The sequence below is a fragment of the Ursus arctos genome, unplaced genomic scaffold (assembly GCF_023065955.2).
Source record: "Ursus arctos isolate Adak ecotype North America unplaced genomic scaffold, UrsArc2.0 scaffold_10, whole genome shotgun sequence".
NCBI classification, from domain to species: Eukaryota; Metazoa; Chordata; class Mammalia; order Carnivora; family Ursidae; genus Ursus; species Ursus arctos.
This window is the reverse complement of record NW_026622764.1, coordinates 67,652,706-67,672,238: the sequence shown is the minus strand read 5'-3', so window position 1 is coordinate 67,672,238 and position 19,533 is coordinate 67,652,706. Positions and strand designations below refer to the sequence as shown.

Below are 19,533 nucleotides of genomic sequence, written 5' to 3'. Positions count from 1 at the left end.
TTAGTTAAATAAGCTAAGGCCCAGAAAAATAAAAACATCTTGGCTAAGGATCCAATAATTAGCAAAACTTTTAGTTATGTCCATTTATACACCCTCAGAGGCATATGCAGCCGCCACCAACATCAAGACAAGGCCCCCACGAGCAAAAAGATTACAATTCGTTGAAAGCTCAGATAATGATTAGCATTTTTCAGCAATAAATTATTTTTTAATTAAGCTATGTACATTTTTTAGACATAATGCTATTGTGCACTTAATAGACTATAGTACAGTATAAACATAATTTTCACATGAACTGGGAAACAGAAGATCTTTTGACTTGCCATAATCACTTTACTGCAGTGGTCTGGAGCCAAATTCACAGTGTCTCTGAGGTATGCCTGTACAAAGAGTATGATTGACATGATGGTGAAGCCAGAGGGGAGAACTACTGGTTCCTTTGTCCTGGATAATGATACCCAACATTGCCAATAATTGGATTATTTTTCTGTGTGGTTTCACTGAATTTGATTGTTTTGTCTTTAAATTATTTTTTCTGCGTGACCATAATTATTGCAATAAATATAGCAAACATTCATCACCAAGTTTCCATATTTCCCTTGCTTTAGACAATCACTGATCTGCCTTTTATAAAGAAAGTAGTTTATAGATTAGTTTACATTTTCTAGAATTTTATATAATGGAATCATACAGTATGTACTATTTTTTTTTTTTGGTCTGGTTTCTTTCATTCATAGATGTTTTCAAAATTATTTATGCTTTTGCTTTTTATTGCAGAATAGTAACCCACTGTATAGTGTTATAGGTTGAATTGTGTACCCCCCCCCAAAAAAAGATATGTTGAAGTTCTGACCTCCAGTACTTTAGAATGTGACCTTATATGGAAATAGGGTCTGCACAGAGGTAAGCTAGTTAAAATGAGTTTATTAGGGTGGACCCTAATCCAATATGACTGGTATCCTTATAAAATGGGAAAATTTGGACACAGAGAAATGCACGGAGGAAAGATGATATAAAGACAGAGGGAGAACACCAACTACAAGTCAAGAGGCTGCCGGAGGCTAGGAGAGAGGCCCAGAACAGATCTCTTTCACAGCTCTCAGAAGCAACCAACATTTTGGATTTCTAGCCTCCAGCATTGTGAAACAATAAATATCTGTTGTTTAAGCCACCCATTTTGTTATGGCAGCCCTGTGAAACTAATACATGTGAATAAACAAAATGTTTTTGTCCATTGAGCTCTACTGATAGACGGTTGGGTTGTTTCCAGTTTTGAGCTATTAATAAAAGCTGCTATGAACATTAATGGCAGCTTTGTGTAGACATATGTTTTCACTTCTTTTGGGTAAGTATCTAGGAAAGGAAGAGTGGGTCATCCAGTAAGTACATGCTTAACTTTTCCAAGAAACTAACAAACTCATTTCCAAAATCATTGTATGATTTAAAAATTGACCTATGAGAGGCAGGCCATGAGAGTTCTATTTCCTCCACATCCTTGCCAATACTTGGTTTGACCAGTCTTCTTGATTTTAGACATGCTAATAGGTGAGTAGTGGTATTTCATTGTTTTTAATTTGCATTTTACTAATAACTAATAATATTGAGCATCTTGTCATATGCTCATTTACCGCCCATATTATCTTCTTTGGTGAAGCATCTATTCATTGTTTTTGCTTATTTTACTGGTTGTGCATTTTCTTATTGAGTTTTGAATACTTTTTATATGTTCTGGATATAAATCCTTTATTGATTTATAAATATTTTCAAACTTTAAAAAATTGTTTTGACTTCATTTTATACTTTGTACCATATGATAACTCAAAGTGGATTATAGTCCTGAATATAAAACCTAAAATTATAAAACTTCTAGAAGAAAGCAAGGAGGGTACATTTGTGACCTTGGGTTAGGCAAGATTTCTTCAATATGACACCAAAAGCATGATCCATAAATGAACAAATTGGTAAAACAGACCTTATCAAAATTGAAACTGTCTGCTCTCTAAAAGACTGTTTAAACTGATGGTTACTGGAGGGGAGGTGGGTGGAGGTGGTGGGGATGGGTTAAACAGGTGATGGGGATTAAGGAGGGCACTTGTGATGAGCATTGGGTGATGTATGCAAATGATGAATCACTAAATTCTACACCTGTAACTAATATTAAACTGTATGTTAATTAAATGGACTTTAAATAAAAACTTGGAGGAAAAAAAAGACTCTGTTTAAAGAGTAAAAAGACAACAAAGTGAATGAAAATATTTCCAAAACATAAATCTGTACAGGACTTTTATCTATCATATTCTTGAACCTCAACAATAAGGAAATAATCAATTCAATATTAAAAATGGGCAAAGTATTTTTTCGTAGTCTGTAGCTTGTCTTTTCATTTTCTTTTTTGCTTCCAGAAGTTTAATAGTTTTAGATTTTATACTTAATATTGCATGGAGCACTGGGCGTTATACACAAACAATGAATCATGGAACACTACATCAAAAACTAAGGATATACTGTATGGTGACTAACATAACATAATAAAAAATTTTAAAAAATAAATCTATGATTTATTTTGAGTTAATTTTTATATATGGTTTGAAGTATAGATTGAAGTCATCTCTCTTTTCTGCATAGGATATCCAATTTTTCCACTGAACTGTCTTTAGTGCCTTTGTACTTTGGTCAAAAATCTGTTGTCAATATTTGTTGATATGTTCATATATTTTTGGAAACTTTCTTCTTTCTATTGATCTACTTATCTTTATGCCAATCAAGACAATCACTGTCTTGATTACTTCTGTTTTATAATAGCCTTGAAATCAGGAAAAAGTTAATTCTCTAACTTTGTTTTTCTTTCAAAACTTGTCTTAGCTAACTTAGATTTTTTTATTTCAATATAAATTTTAGAATTAGCTTGCCAATTTCTACCAAAAAAAAAAACCCAAATGGAATTTTAATTGGGATTGCATTGAATATATAGGTCAATTTGGAAAGAACTGACATCTTTTTTTTTAAGATTTTATTTATTTTTTTTAAAGATTATTTATTTATTTATTTATTTGACAGAGATAGAGACAGCCAGCAAGAGAGGGAACACAAGCAGGGGGAGTGGGAGAGGAAGAGGCAGGCTCATAGCGGAGGAGCCTGATGTGGGGCTCGATCCCATAATGCCGGGATCACGCCCTGAGCCGAAGGCAGACGCCCAACCGCTGTGCCACCCAGGCGCCCCAACATAATGTTGGATTCTGTTTGCTAAAATATTTTCTTTTTTTTTTTAGAATTTTTATCTACATGTATCTACATGTTCTATAGATTCTTGATAAAGGAGTATAGCTATCTCTGAAAATAAGTTTGGATATTTCTATTTCTCCTTACAGTTCTATTAATTTTTTCTTAAATATTTTGAAGTTCTATTAATAAGTACATAAATAACTAAGATTTTATGTCTTCTTTATGAGTTGTTTCTTTTATCATTATTAAATTTCTTTATCTCTGGTAATATTCTTTGCTCTGAATTATACTTTTTATGATATTAATACAATTACAACAGACTTTTTATAACTAATATTAGGATGGTAGAACTTCTATTATATATATTGGTATAAATAAAAGAAAAGATCCTGTATATATATGTACACATGCACACACACACACATATGCAGATACACATATATAACCTTGAATGGCAGCAGAGGGTTGAGTCCTGCTTTCTTATCCAATATGTATATAAATTAATTTTTAAAGACATTTAAGACTCATGGACTCTGGGAAACAAACTGAGGGCTTCAGAGGGGAGGGGGTGGGGGATTGGGATAGGCCAGTGATGGGCATTAAGGAGGGCACGTATTGCATGGTTCACTGGGTGTTATATGCAAGTAATGAATCATGGAACATTACATCAAAAACTAGGGATGTACTGTATGGTGACTAACATAACATAATCAAAAATTATTATAAAAAAGACATTTAAATAAAATAAATCTTATATATCTGATATTCTCTATTTCTCTAAAAAAATTTTTTTAATCTTATAATCAGTTACCTTGTGCCTGGAGGACTTTATCATTTATTTCAGGCTAACAATGAATTATTTCAGCTTTTGTATGTCTGAAAATGGTTTATTTTACCATAATTTTGAAAGATATTTTCACTAGGGACATATTTCTATATAATAATTTTTATTTTAGTACTTTGTATGCTGTCTATAGTCTTCTTGTTTGCCTTACTTCCAATAAGAAATCTGATGTCACCCTTCCTTTAGTTTCTCTATGCCTGACAAATCTTTTTTTCTGATTGATTTTAAGATTTTTTGATTTTTCTGATTTAAGATTTTGTGATTGATTTTAAGATTTTTTATCATTGTTTTTGAGCAAGTTTGTGTTCATTGAACCTGTTGGTTGTGGGGGTTTGTAGCATTTATCAAATTTGGGAGTTTTGTCCCCCTACTTTTAAAAATATTTTCATTTTCTTCCTACTTCCTCTAGTTTAGAGATTCCACTTACATTAATATTGTGCTTCTGGAAGTTAGCCCACAGTTAACTGGTCCTCTCTTCTGGATTCTTTTTTCTCCATATTTCAGTTTGGATAGTTACTATTGATCTGTCTTCAAGTTCAAAAATCTTTACATCTAATAATGTCTAATCTGTTAATTTCATTGAATGTAATTTTCATCTTAGACATTGTAGTTTTCACCTCTAGAAATTTGATTTGGATGCCTCTACTTAAATTTTTGAACATACATAATGTAGTTATAATAACTTTTAATGCCCTTCTCTGCTAATTCTAACACCTATGTCAATTCTGGGTTGATTGCTTTTTACTCTCATTGTTGGTCATATTTTTCTGCTTCTTTGTATGGTTGGTGATTTTTAAATTGGATTCCAGGCATTGTGAATTTTACCTTTTAGGTGCTGGACATTTTTGTTTTCTTATAAGTATTCTTTTTTTTTAAAGATTTTATTTATTTATTTGACAGAGAGAGAAACAGCCAGCGAGAGAGGGAACACAAGCAGGGGGAGTGGGAGAGGAAGAAGCAGGCTCCCAGCAGGGAGCCTGATGCAGGACTCAATCCCAGGACCCTGGGGTCATGACCTGAGCCAAAGGCAGACACTTAACAACTGAGCCACACAGGCGCCCCATCTTATAAGTATTCTTAATATTTTTTTCCTGGGATGCAAGGTGCAAGTAAGAAACAGTTTGATCTTTTTGTGTCTTATTTTAAGATTTGTTTAGTCAGAACCAAAGCAGCATTTAACCTGAGGCTAATTACTTCTCACTACTGAAATAAGATACTTCTGAGTACCCTACTAGATGTTTCATGGGGTATGAGGTTTTCCATTCTGGCTGGTGGAAACAGGTCATATTCTGGTCCTGTGTGAACTCCAAAGAATGTTTCCTCTGATCCTTCTGGGGTGGTTATTTGCTTGTATCAAGTAGTTTCCTCATACATATGCATGCAGTACCCCTACAGATCTCCAGAGTCCCCTCTTTGGGCATCTCCCATCTCTGTTATTTGTACTGTAAACTTTATCCACTTTGGTCTCTATGGATGCTGAATTTAATCTACTCAACTCAGAGAATCCACTGGGTTTTGTTTTGGCCTCCACTCCCTGAATCATGGCTTGATAACTCTCTTACAGAATTAAAAGCGGGCAATTTTAGGGCTCCCCTTACTTGTTCCCTATCCCTTATAGACTGCTGTCCTTAACTGCCTGATATCCAGTATCTTAAAAACCACTGTTGCATATATTTTGCCCTTTTTTTTGAAGGGGGAAGGTGTTTCAAAGAGATGGTGAAACTATTTTCTATTACTTCAACTTGGCTGGAACTAGAAGTCCTACATCCCAGAGGATATCCAGTGACCCAGAGTCTTAAACATTATATTCAAAATGTCTAGGATACAATTTAAACATACTTGATATACAAAGAAGAGAGAAAATCTCAATAACTCATAAGGAAAAAGCGTTCAACGGTTGCCTACCTTGTGGTGATGTGAATCCTGAAGATATAAATCCAACTAACTTTAAAGCAGCTACAATAACTGTTCCACGAAGGCTGAACACTCTTGGAACAAATGGAAAGATAGTAGTTCTCAGCAGGGAAAGGGTAGCTGTAAAAAAAGAATAAAATGGACATTTTAGAACTAAAAAGCAAAGTATGATGACACAAAAAGAATCTATAAACTTTAATAGAGCAATAGAAATTATCCGGTTAGAACAGCAGAGAAAAATATATTGGAAAAAAAAAGTTAACAGTCTCATATACCTGTGGAATAGTATAAGAAGATATAACATTCATGCCAGTTGAAACCTAGGAGGGGAGAAGGTGATGCAGATAAATATTTGAAGAAATAATGGCTGAAAATTTCCAAAATTTGGTAAAAGACATAAATTTACAGATTCAAGAAACTTAATCCCTCACTGGATCAACTCAAAGGAAACCATGCCCAGACACATCTTAATCAAACTGCAGAAATTCAATATTAAAAATATTGAAAGCTGGGGTGGGAGTTAAGATGGCGGAGGAGTAGGGGACCCCTTTTTCAGCCGGTCCCCTGAGTCGAGCTGGATAGGTACCAGACCAGCGTAAATAACCACGGAATCAGCCTGAGACGCAGGATGATGCATCTGGATCTCTACAAATGAACATCTCCAGCGCTGAGTATTGAGGTACGAAGCAGGGAGCTGTGAAACCGCGCACAGATATTGGAAGATAAACGGAAGGGGGAGGGAGCCGCCGCGTTCGGGCGCCGGGAAGCGGTGGCCACCTGCACAGGGGAGCGGGTGGACTCACGGAGGGCCCCCGCGAGAGAGCAGACTGAGACCGGTGAGCCGGGAGCGCGCGCCACCAGGCATCTCGCGGAACTCAGGAATCCCGGTGTGCTCACCGGATCCAGACTGAGACCTGGAGATCTGGGAGTGCGCCAGGCGGCTGGCAGCATTAGAAACACAAAGGACAGAGATGCGCTGGCCCTGGAAGTGAGGGCAGGGACGCTGGGTGTGGGGCGCACATCCCGGGACGCTGCAGGGTTGAGCAGCACCAACAGAAACAGAGTTAAAGTGGCCAGAACATTAGTAGAGAACGGGCCGCGATCCCTCTGTTCTGTGACAGAGGCTGAAATTCGGCCGCTGCTGCTCTGACTCTCAGAAGAGGCACAGCCGACCGCCAGGGAAAGCCACCAGAGAACAAAAGCCTAGAAATACTGGCTCAGAGAGTGCCCATCCCCATCCCCCCTCGCAGGGGACACAGAGACTCTACCCAAACAGGGTTGCCTGAGTATCAGCGCGGCAGGCCCCTCCCCCAGAACACAGAAGGCAGGCTGAAAAATCAAGAAGCCCACAACCCGGGCGCCTGGGTGGCACAGTCATTGAGCGCCTGTCTTCGGCTTAGGGCGTGATCCCGGCGTTCCGGAAAGGAGTCCCTCATCGGGCTCCTCCGCTGGGAGCCTGCTTCTTCCTCTCTCACTCCCCCGCTTGTGTTCCCTCTTTCGCTGGTTGGCTCTCTGCCACATATAAATAAATAAAATCTTTAAAGAAGAAGCCCACATCCCCAAGATCCCTATAAAACAAGGGGCACGGCCTGGGACCCAGTCAATAATTTGGGCTCTGGACAACCCCGCAACCTCTCCTCATCAGAATGACAAGAAGGAGAAGCCCCCGCCCCAGCAAAGAAAAGATAGTGAGTCTGTGGCCTCTGCCACAGAAATAATGGATATGGATGTAACCAAATTATCAGAAATGGAATTCAGAGTAATGATGGTCAAAATGATGAGTAGAATTGAAAAAAGTATTAACGAAAACGTTATTGAGAATATAGAACCCTAAGGACAGAAATGAGAGCGAATCTGACAGAAATTGAAAATTCTATGAGCCAAATGCAGGCAAAACTAGAGGCTCTGATGGCCAGGGTCACCGAAACAGAGGAACGTATTAGTGAATTGGAGGATGGGTTAATAGAGGAAAAAACGAAAATAGAAGCTGGTCTTAAAAAAATCCACGCCCATGAATGTAGGTTATGGGAGATTACTGACTCAATGAAAGGATCCAATGTCAGAATCATTGGCATCCCCGAGGGGGTGGAGAAAAACAGAGGTCTAAAAGAGACATTTGAACAAATTGTAGCTGAAAACTTCCCTAATCTAGTAAGGGAAACAAACATTTGTGTCCAAGAGGCAGAGAGGACCCCTCCCAAGCTCAACCACGACAAACCTACGCCACGTCACGTCATAGTGCAATTTGCAAATATTAGATCCAAGGATACAGTATTGAAAGCGGCCAGGGCAAAGAAATTTCTCACGTACCAAGGCAAAGGCATCAGAATTACATCAGACCTGTCTACACAGACCTGGAATGAGAGAAAGGGTTGGGGGGGCATTTTTAAAGCTCTTTCAGAGAAAAACATGCAGCCAAGGATCCTTTATCCAGCAAGGCTGTCATTCAGAATTGATGGAGAAATAAAGACATTTCAGAATCGCCAGTCATTAACCAATTTCGTAACCACGAAACCAGCCCTACAGGAGATATTAAGGGGGGTTCTATAAAGGTAAAAAGGCCCCAAGAGTGATACAGAAAAGAAAGTCACAACCAATACAAACAAAGACTTTACTGGCAACATGGCATCATTAAAATTCTATCTCTCAGTTCTTAGTGCCAATGTAAATGGTTTAAACGCTCCCATAAACGCCACAGGGCTGCAGATTGGATAAAAAGAAATGACCCATCCATTTGCTGTCTACAAGAGACTCATTTCGAACCCAAAGATGCATTCAGACTGAGAGTAAGGGGATGGAGTACCATCTTTCACACAAATGGACCTCAAAAGAAAGCTGGGGTAGCAATTCTCATATCAGATAGATTAGATTTTAAACTAGAGACTATAGTTAGAGATGCAGAAGGGCACTATATTATTCTTAAGGGAAGTATTCAACAAGTGGATATGACAATTATAAATATATATGCCCCCAACAGGGGAGCAGCAAGATACACAAGCCAACTCTTAACCAGAATAAAGAGATATATAGATAAAAATACATTAATAGTAGGGGACCTCAACACTCCACTATCAGAAATAGACAGAACACCCTGGCAAAAACTAAGCAAAGAATCAAAGGCTTTGAATGCCATACTCGACGAGTTGGACCTCATAGATATATATAGAACACTACACCCCAGAACCAAAGAATACTCATTCTATTCTAATGCCCATGGAACATTCTCAAGAATAGACCATGTTCTGGGACACAAAACAGCTCTCAACCGATACCAAAAGATTGAAATTATCCCCTGCATATTCTCAGACCACAATGCTCTGAAGTTGGAACTCAACCACAAGGAAAAATTTGGAAGAAACTCAAACACTTGGAGACTAAGAACCATCCTGCTCAGGAATGATTTGATAAACCAGGAAATCAAAAATCAACTTAAACAATTTATGGAGACCAAAGAGAATGAAAACACAATGGTCCAAAACCTATGGGATACTGCAAAGGCAGTCCTAAGGGGGAAATACATAGCCATCCAAGCCTCACTCAAAGGAATAGAAAAATCTAAAATGCAGTTTTTATATTCTCACCTCAAGAAGCTGGAACAGCAACAGAGGGACAGGCCTAATCCATGCACGAGGAAGCAGTTGACCAAAATTAGAGCAGAAAGCAATCAATCAGAAACCAGAAGTACAGTAGAGCAGATCAACAGGACTAGAAGCTGGTTCTTGGAGAGAATCAATAGAATTGACAGACCACTGGCAAGACTTATCCAAAAGAAAAGAGAAAGGACCCAGATTATTAAAATTATGAATGAAGAAGGAGAGGTCACGACGAACACCATTGAAATTGGAAGGATTATTAGAAATTTTTATCAACAGCTATATGCCAATAAACTAAGCAATCTGGAAGAGATGGAATCCTTCCTGGAAACCTATAAACTACCAAGATTGAAACAGGAAGAAATTGATTTCTTAAACAGGCCAATAAATTATGAAGAAATTGAGTCAGTGATAAACAACCTTCCAAATAACAAAACTCTAGGCCCGGACGGTTTTCCTGGGGAATTCTACCAAACATTCAAAGAAGAAATAATACCTATTCTCCTAAAGCTATTTCAAAAAATAGAAACAGAAGGAAAGCTACCAAACTCATTCTATGAGGCCAATATTACCTTGATCCCCAAACCAGGCAAAGACCCCCTCAAAAAGGAGAATTACAGATCGATTTCCCTAATGAATATGGACACCAAAATCCTCAACAAGATACTTGCTAATAGAATCCAACAGTACATTAAAAGGATTATCCATCATGATCAAGTGGGATTCATACCTGGGATGCAAGTGTGGTTCAATATTCGCAGATCGATCAGCGTGATACATCATATCAACAAGAAAAGACTCAGGAACCATATGATCTCAATTGATGCCGAAAAAGCATTTGACAAAATACAGCATCCTTTCCTGATTAAAACCCTTCAGAGTGTAGGAATAGAGGGTACATTTCTCAATCTCATAAAAGCCATCTATGAAAAGCCTACTGCAAATATTATTCTCAATGGGGAAAAGCTGGAAGCCTTTCCCTTAAGATCAGGAACATGACAAGGATGCCCACTCTCACCACTATTATTCAACATAATACTAGAAGTCCTTGCAACAGCAATCAGACGACAAAAAGACAACATACTCTATGTGGAAAACCCAAAAGAAGCCACTCCCAAACTATTAGAATTTATAGAGCAATTCAATAATGTGGCAGGATACAAAATCAATGCTCAGAAATCAGTTGCATTTCTATACATGAATAACGAGACCGAAGAAAGAGAAATTAGGGAATCCATCCCATTTACAATAGCACCAAAAACCATAAGTTACCTTGGAATTAACTTAACCAGAGACGTAAAGGACCTATATTCTAGAAACTATAAATCACTCTTGAAAGACATTGAGGAAGACATAAAAAGATGGAAAGATATTCCATGCTCATGGATCGGAAGAATTAACATAGTTAAAATGTCCATGCTACCCAGAGCAATCTACACTTTCAGTGCTATCCCGATCAAAATACAGAGGACATTTTTCAAAGAACTGGAACAAAGAGTCCTTAAATTTGTATGGAACTAGAAAAGGCCCCGAATCTCCAAGGAACTGTTGAAAAGGAAAAACAAAGCTGGGGGCATCACAATGCCGGATTTCGAGCTGTACTACAAAGCTGTGATCACAAAGACAGCATGGTACTGGCACAAAAACAGACACATAGACCAATGGAACAGAATAGAGAGCCCAGAAATGGACCCTCGCTGTTTGGGCAGCTAATATTTGATAAAGCAGGAAAAAACATCCGGTGGGAAAAAGATAGTCTCTTCAATCAATGGTGCTGGGAAAATTGGACAGCGACATGCAAAAGAATGAAACTTGACCACTCTCTCACACCATACACAAAGATAAACTCCAAATGGATGAAAGACCTCGATGTGAGACAGGAATCCATCAAAATCCTAGAGGAGAACATAGGCAGCAGCCTCTACGACATCGGCCAAAGCAACCTTTTTCATGACACATCTCCAAAGGCAAGAGAAACAAAAGATAAAATGAACTTATGAGACTTCATCAAGATAAAAAGCTTCTGCACAGCCAAGGAAACAGTCAAAAAAACTAAGAGGCAGCCCACGGAATGGGAGAATATATTTGCAAATGACACTACAGATAAAGGACTGGTATCCAAGATCCACAAAGAACTTCTCAAACTCAATACACGAGAAACAAATAAACAAATCAAAAAATGGGCAGAAGATATGAACAGACACTTTTCCAATGAAGACATAAAATGGCTAACAGACACTTGAAAAATTGTTCAACATCATTAGCCATCAGGGAAATTCAAATCAAAACCACACTGAGATACCACTTTACGCCAGTTAGAATGGCAAAAATAGACAAGGCAAGAGACAACAACTTCTGGAGAGGATGTGGAGAAAGGGGATCCCTCCTACATTGTTGGTGGGAATGCAAGTCAGTACAGCCACTCTGGAAAACAGTGTGGAGGTCCCTTAAAAAGTTAAAAATTGAGCTACCCTATGATCCAGCCATTGCACTACTGGGTGTTTACCCCAAAGATACAGCCGTAGTGAAGAGGAGGGCCATATGCACCCCAATGTTCATAGCAGCAATGTCCACAATAGCTAAATCATGGAAGGAGCCGAGATGCCCTTCAACAGATGACTGGATTAAGAAGTTGTGGTCCATATATACAATGGAATATTACTCAGCTATCAGAAAGAGCGAATTCTCAACATTTACTGCAACATGGACGGCACTGGAGGAGATAATGCTAAGTGAAATAAGTCAAGCAGAGAAAGACAACTATCATATGATTTCTCTCATCTATGGAACATAAGAACTAGGATGATCAGTAGGGGAAGAAAGGGATAAAGAAAGGGGTGTAATCAGAAGGGGGAATGAAACATGAAAGACTATGGACTATGATAAACAAACTGAGGGCCTCAGAGGGGAGGGGGGTGGGGGAATGGGATAGACCGGTGATGGGTAGTAAGGAGGGCACGTATTGCATGGTGCACTGGGTGTTACATGCAACTAATGAATCCTCGAGCCTTACATCGGAAACCAGGGATGTACTGTATGGTGACTAACATAATATAATAAAAAATCATTAAAAAAAATATTGAAAGCTGCCAGAGGAAAAAAAAATTACACATTACATTTGAATGTGGATTTTTCATGAGAAACAATGAAGGCCAAAATAAGGTGACACAACATATTAAAAGTAGTGTAAGAAATGAACTGTCAGCCCAGTATTCTCTATCCAGTAAGAATAGCTTTCAAGACTGAAGGGAGAATAAGAACAGTCTAAGTAGAAAGAAAACTAAGAGAATTAGTCAAAAGCAGGCCTTCTCTAAAAGAAATGTTAAAGGAAGAACTGCAGGAAAAACAAAAATTAGGCATGAAGGAAGAGCAACATAAGTGGTAAATAACTAGGTAAATATGACATTATTTTCTCCTCAAGTTCTTTGGAATATGTATGATAGAAAGCAAAAATTATACTCTGGTAAGGTTTTAATGTATGTAGATGTAATACATGTGACAACTGCAAATCTAACATAAAAGGGTGAGGATACAGTTTCTCCATTTCATCTGAAGAGGTAAAATACTTATATTAATAAGCTGTAAAACGTGACATAAGTATGTAGTAATGCCTAGAACAACCCCTAAGAAAAGGGATAAAGACAAAAAGATAGTAGATAAGATGGAATATAAATAAATAGCTAAATATTTTTTTTTAATTCACAAAAGGGGAAAAGAGGAATATAAAATAGAGGAGACAAAAAGAAAACAAAATAATGGCAGACCAAAACAATATCAATAACTACATTAAATATAAATGGTCTAAGCACACCAAATAAAAGACAGTAATCAGCAGGATGGACAAAACAACTAAGACTCAAATATATGTTGTTGAGAAATCAACCCACTTGAAACATCCTGGTATGGATAGGTTAAAAGTAAAAAGAAAAATATGTAACATACAAACACTTATCAAAAGAAAGCTGGATTGTCTCTATTAATATTACACAGTAATAAAAATAATAACAAAGGAGACTTTAGAACAAGGAAAATTACCAAGAGGCATCATTATGTAATGAGAGGGTCAATATACTAATAAGACATTCAATCTTTAATATGTACGCACACACAGAAAAACCAAAACGAAAAATGGTATTAAAATACAACAGCAAGAACTGCAAGGAGAAAAGCCAACAATTACAGCTGCAGGCTTTCAGTGTCCTCTTTCAGTAATAGAACAAGTAGACAAAAAATAAGACCAGAAAAGACATGAACAACAACATTTCACCAAAGAACAGCAGAATACACATTTTTTTTCAAGTGCACAGGGACCACTTATCAAGATAGAACATATACTGGGTCATAAAACAACCCTGACATACTTAAAAGTATTGAAATCATGCAAAGGGTATTCTCTAACCATAAAGGAATTAATCTAGAAATCAATAACAGAAAAATAACTGGAAAATCCCCCAATTGTTAGAAATTAGATAATAATTGAGATAAAAATTAGACAACAAATAATCCATGGGCCAGAGAGCAAGTCTCAGAGAAAATCAGAAAACATACGGAATTGAGTGAAAATGAAAATACAATATATCAGAATTGGTGAGGTAAAACTACTTAAGAGGGAAAATATGTCATTAAATGCATTTTTGTAGGAAAAAAAGAGGCCTCAAGTTAATGATATAATCCTACTTTAGGGAACCAGAAAAGAAGAGCAAAGTAAACCAAAGTTATCAGAAGGAAGAAAATAACAGAAAGCAGAAATCCATAAAATTGAAAACAGAAAAATAATAAGTACAACCAGAAATTGGCTTTTTCAAAAGACCAATAAGATTGGTAAAACTTTGCACAGATTGACAAAAAATAAATAAGAGAGTAGACACAAATTACAATATCAGGAGGAAAAAATACGGCATCATTACAGATCCAACATACATTAAAATTATACTAAGGGAATATTATAAAGAACTCTGTTCTAATGGAACAGAATAGAGAACCCAGAAATGGACCCTCGGCTCTTTGGGCAACTAATTTTTGACAAAGCAGGAAAAAATATCCGGTGGGAAAAAGACAGTCTCTTCAATAAATGGTGCTGGGAAAATTGGACAGCTACATGCAAAAGAATGAAACTTGACCACTCTCTCACACCATACACAAAGATAAACTCCAAATGGATGAAAGACCTCGATGTGAGACAAGAATCCATCAAAATCCTAGAGGAGAACATAGGCAGCAACGTCTTTGACATCGGCCACAGCAAGTTTTTTCATGACACATCTCCAAAGGCAAGAGAAACAAAAGAAAAAATGAACTTGTGGGACTTCATCAAGATAAAAAGCTTTTGCACAGCCAAGGAAACAGTCAAAAAAACTAAGAGGCAGCCCACGGAATGGGAGAAGATATTTGCAAATGACACTACAGATAAAAGACTGGTATCCAAGATCTATAAAGAACTTCTCAAACTCAATACACAAGAAACAAATAAATAAAAAAATGGGCAGAAGATATGAACAGACACTTTTCCAAAGAAGACATACAAATGGCTAACAGACACTTGAAAAAATGTTCAAAATCATTAGCCATCAGGGAAATTCAAATCAACACACATTGAGATACAATGTTACGCCAGTTAGAATGGCAAAAATTGACCAGGCAGGAAACAACAATTGTTGGAGAGGATGTGGAGAAAGGGGATCCCTCCTACATTGTTGGTGGGAATGCAAGTTGGTATAGCCACTTTGGAAAACAGTGTGGAGGTCCCTTAACAAGTTAAAAATTGAGCTACCCTATGATCCAGCAATTGCACTACTGGGTATTTACCCCAAAGATACAGATGTAGTGAAGAGAAGGGCCATATGCACCCCAATGTTCATAGCAGCATTGTCCACAATAGCTAAATCGTGGAAGGAGCCGAGATGCCCTTCAACAGATGACTGGATTAAGGAGATGTGGTCCATATATACAACGGAATATTACTCAGCCATCAAAAAGAACGATTTCTCATCATTTGCTGCAACATGGACGGGACTGGAGGAGATAATGCTAAGCGAAATAAGTCAAGCAAAGACAATCATATGGTTTCACTCATTTATGGAACATAAGAAGTAGGAAGATCGGTAGGAGAAGAAAGGGAAGAAGAAAGGGAGGGTAAACAGAAGGGGGAATGAACCATGAGAGACTATGGACTCTGGGAAACAAACTGAGGGCTTCAGAGGGGAGGGGGGTGGGGAATGGGATAGGCTGGTGATGGGTATTAAGGAGGGCACATATTGCATGGTGCACTGGGTGTTATGTGCAAGTAATGAATCATGGAACTTTACATCAAAAACTTGGGATGTACTGTATGGTGACTAACATAATATAATAAAAAATATTATTAAAAATCATAAAAAAATAAAATAGCTATGAGTTAAAAAAGATTGGTAAAACTTTGTACAGATTGACAATAAATAAATAAGAGAGTAGACACAAATTACAATATCAGGAGGAAAAAATACGGCATCATTACAAATCCAACATACATTAAAAGTATACTAAAGGAATATTATAAAGAACTCTATGCACATACATTTAACAACTTGGATGAAATAGAAATTCCTCTGAATACACAAACTACCAAAACTCGCTAGTTTTGTTTTTTTTTTTTTAAGAAATGGGTTTCATAATTAAATGCACAGGTCACTATGGACAGAGAAAAATAATTAAGACTAACTTACTGAGGTAGGACTCCTTATTTTGCCCCTGCTGAGCAATATACTAGTCCCCCAAATCTGGTTGTTAATTTATTTGATGAAGGGTGTTGAATAGTGGGTTGATAACTATAGGCATTTGTTTAAAGCTTTTTTTTTTTTAAAGATTTTATTTATTTATTCGACAGAGATAGAGACAGCCAGTGAGAGAGGGAACACAAGCAGGGGGAGTGGGAGAGGAAGAAGCAGGCTCATAGCGGAGGAGCCTGATGTGGGGCTCGATCCCATAACGCCAGGATCACGCCCTGAGCCGAAGGCAGACGCTTAACCGCTGTGCCACCCAGGCGCCCCTGTTTAAAGCTTTTTAAGACAAGACATTTAAACAAATGTCTTGAAATAGGAGAATGATATGCTAAATGGCTTTTAAGGTCTTAATCTCCTTAAATTAAGGAGATTTGGCAAATGTGTTTTGGAATAGATATCTACTTAGAATAGATGGCCTCTAGAGATAGGGGTTGTAACCAGGAGGATGTTACTGAAATGTGGTGGTAAAGATTTGATCCAGGGCAGGCAGTTTTCAAAAATGAATATAAGGGATAAATCTAAGAATTGGTATAGTTTATATATAACCACATGTTTACCTTTATTTTTCTCCAAGTAAGGTATTTTTCTACATAAGATAATACACAGCTATACTCTTTGGGTAAAAGGCAATACATATTAAGTAAGTATTTCTAAAGCATCTGGAAAGAGCTGCCTAATTCAATAGCCTTTTCCCTCATCTGTTCTAGACAGTTAGACATGTTTTGGACTAGCTGCATTTCCACAATAGATTTTTTTTAAGACATTAAAATGACTGAATTCTCCAGGCAGAAAATGAAAACCCTAAAATAGAGGCAGAATAACAAGTATTACTTCTGTTAAAACAAATATAGAATTTAAATACACAATTGAGCTGCTTCTGTTTATGTGCCTTAACATTTAAATCTTCTTACTCCCCTATAATAATTGAAATTGCCTAAAGAAAAATAACCAATTTGAGACAATAAAATGAGCCTGGTGGTCTCAGGAACAAGCACATTAGTCAAGTAGCATTGGCAAAATCCATTTTTGTATGTAATTTTGAGAAGAAGCCTTTGGGTCAGCATTGAGTTTGTGCCTGTGCCGGGAGCTAAAACAATGTGGCCAATGAGAACAGCTCTTATGTGATGTTCTCAGTGTTTCTAACTTTGTCCCCATCTGTTTGAAAATTTCTGCAGTGGTGCCCAGAACAGCTTGTTGGTAACAATGAGGAAGTTTCAAGGGGCAAATTTTTCTAGGGACCAAATAATCTTCAAACTCAAAAGAGAATCAAGGTGGTCTTTTAAGATCTTTTTATCCTAAATTTTGTTCATGGGATCAGCAGCGCTGACATATCCTGAGATTATGTTGGAAATACAGAATCTCAGCTCCCAACCCCCTACTATGACCTACTGAATCAAAATGTTATAATTTTATCAAGACTTCCAGGTGATATTGCAATTTAAGACAATGTGTTTTAAGCTCTTTGAACCGGTTTTTGTTGGGGGGTGGTTTGAGAGATGAGGGGTTTACGTATCTTTAGAGACAAGTGCCGAGTCTTTAGGTGAGGGTTTTGGCATTGCAGCAATGTGACAGAACAGCGTACAGGGACAATACACAAGAGGAAAAAGCCTCTGCAGGCAATGATGCTGGGAGAACTAGCTTCCTGTGGCACAGCAGAGTTGCTGGAGCCCTCTGGGACGCCTACCAAGTTTAAAGGCAAGAGTTTCAGTATCAGGCAGGTGGTATTAATGCTTTCTTCACAATCCACCAGCTTTTGTAAGTATGCATTTATGATTTAAGAGCCATATTCAGGGGGTCAATCTCCCAGCACTTAATCAGACTCAGAGAAAATGATTAGATCTGTAAAACAGTATGACTTTTTAATCACACAAGAAAATATCCTATTCCCATAGGAGGGACCCATTGAAAAGGTTCAGTTTGTAATTCACAACCTGGAGAGATGCTGAGTGCCATACCAGGGTCCAAATTCAGTCTGTCTCCAATTTCCAAAGCGCAATCCTGGCCCGAAACTCTGGACACACACAGAACTCTGCCAGTAACAGTTTGTGCAGGATGAGGAAATCCCTCCCTTGTCAGTCTCTGGCAGTCAGGACCCCTCTACTTCATTTCAAGATTAATTTTCTAGCTAAATCTTCGTACTCTTTGTTCTCAAAGATCTTTATGAGAACAGACAGATCTGGATGATCTGGATGAGCTGGCCAAATGATTTCACACATCGATGGAGCACCGAGCTGGGCTTGGGTGGGGCGAGCTCCCCTCCCTTGTTTCTCCTTTCGGATCTCTGTGTCTCCTCCTGCAGCAGCTACTTTCATGACCTTTAGTTGGCTCACTAATGGGATTCCATTTAGAAATGACTATATAAGTGATATCTAAATGTCAAATAATAAGGGTATTTTAACCATCTGCTTTTATTGATTGCTCACCCTGTCATCTTAGGACTGTCTTATGGTGCTGCACTTGGGTACTTAAAATGTTCTTCACTGAATCATTCTCAAAGCTTCTGAAAACGCCAATGAATTACCACATATAACATTCATAGAATCCCCAGGCCCCAATGTCCTGATATTAGAGACAGTAAAGAACAGGGGGAAGAATACTGCCTCAGAAGCCAGACATGCAGGCATTAGCACCTTAGCCCTGTCACTCCTAGCTGGGCCACCTTGAGTAAGTTACTTAAGCCTCATTGAGCTCCAGTTCCTCACTGTAATAGGAGAAAAATAATATCTATTGCATAGTTTTCTGTGAGGATTCAAAGAGATAAATGGAAGTCATTTAGCAAAACCACAGGCACTTACTACAGAATCAAGAGGATTATACTCCCTTTTCCTTTATATGATGACTATTTTAGTGGGGTTTCCCTAGAGTACTGAACCTAAGTCAAAACTTAGGTGCCAAAGTTTTGCTGAGGGGGTGTAATACAGGGAAGCAAAAATGAAGGAACCAGGTAAATGAAGTAGGGGATGAGAGAAAGCAAGTGCAAAGGAGTGCATTCCAAGCTGTCTAGACTTTACCAGGAAACTTACTGGTTCCTCAGTCATGTAGGACAACTCCAGAGAAGGAAAATGGAAACACTGGGTCCCAGAATAGTCTCTCGGGGAGGAGGAAAGGAGAAGAATCTGTTGGCTCCTTTCAATCTCCTTTTGCTCACTGAACGGTCTCCCCTTCTCTCCACCATTGGGGTGTAACTCCCCCACATTTCTGG

General features: G+C 37.9%; 1 protein-coding gene across 6 annotated transcripts in view; it reads right to left on the bottom strand.

Annotated features, from left to right (window-relative positions):
• LOC113251236 (uncharacterized) overlaps positions 1 to 19,533 on the bottom strand; it is a 573,820-nt gene that overhangs the window by 118,883 nt on the left and 435,404 nt on the right. For all 6 annotated transcript variants that reach the window (XM_057309344.1, XM_057309347.1, XM_057309351.1 and 3 more), the window contains one exon: positions 5,972 to 6,100. In XM_057309344.1, the coding sequence (XP_057165327.1) occupies positions 5,972 to 6,100 (129 nt within the window). The remainder of the gene's footprint in view (positions 1 to 5,971; positions 6,101 to 19,533) is intronic.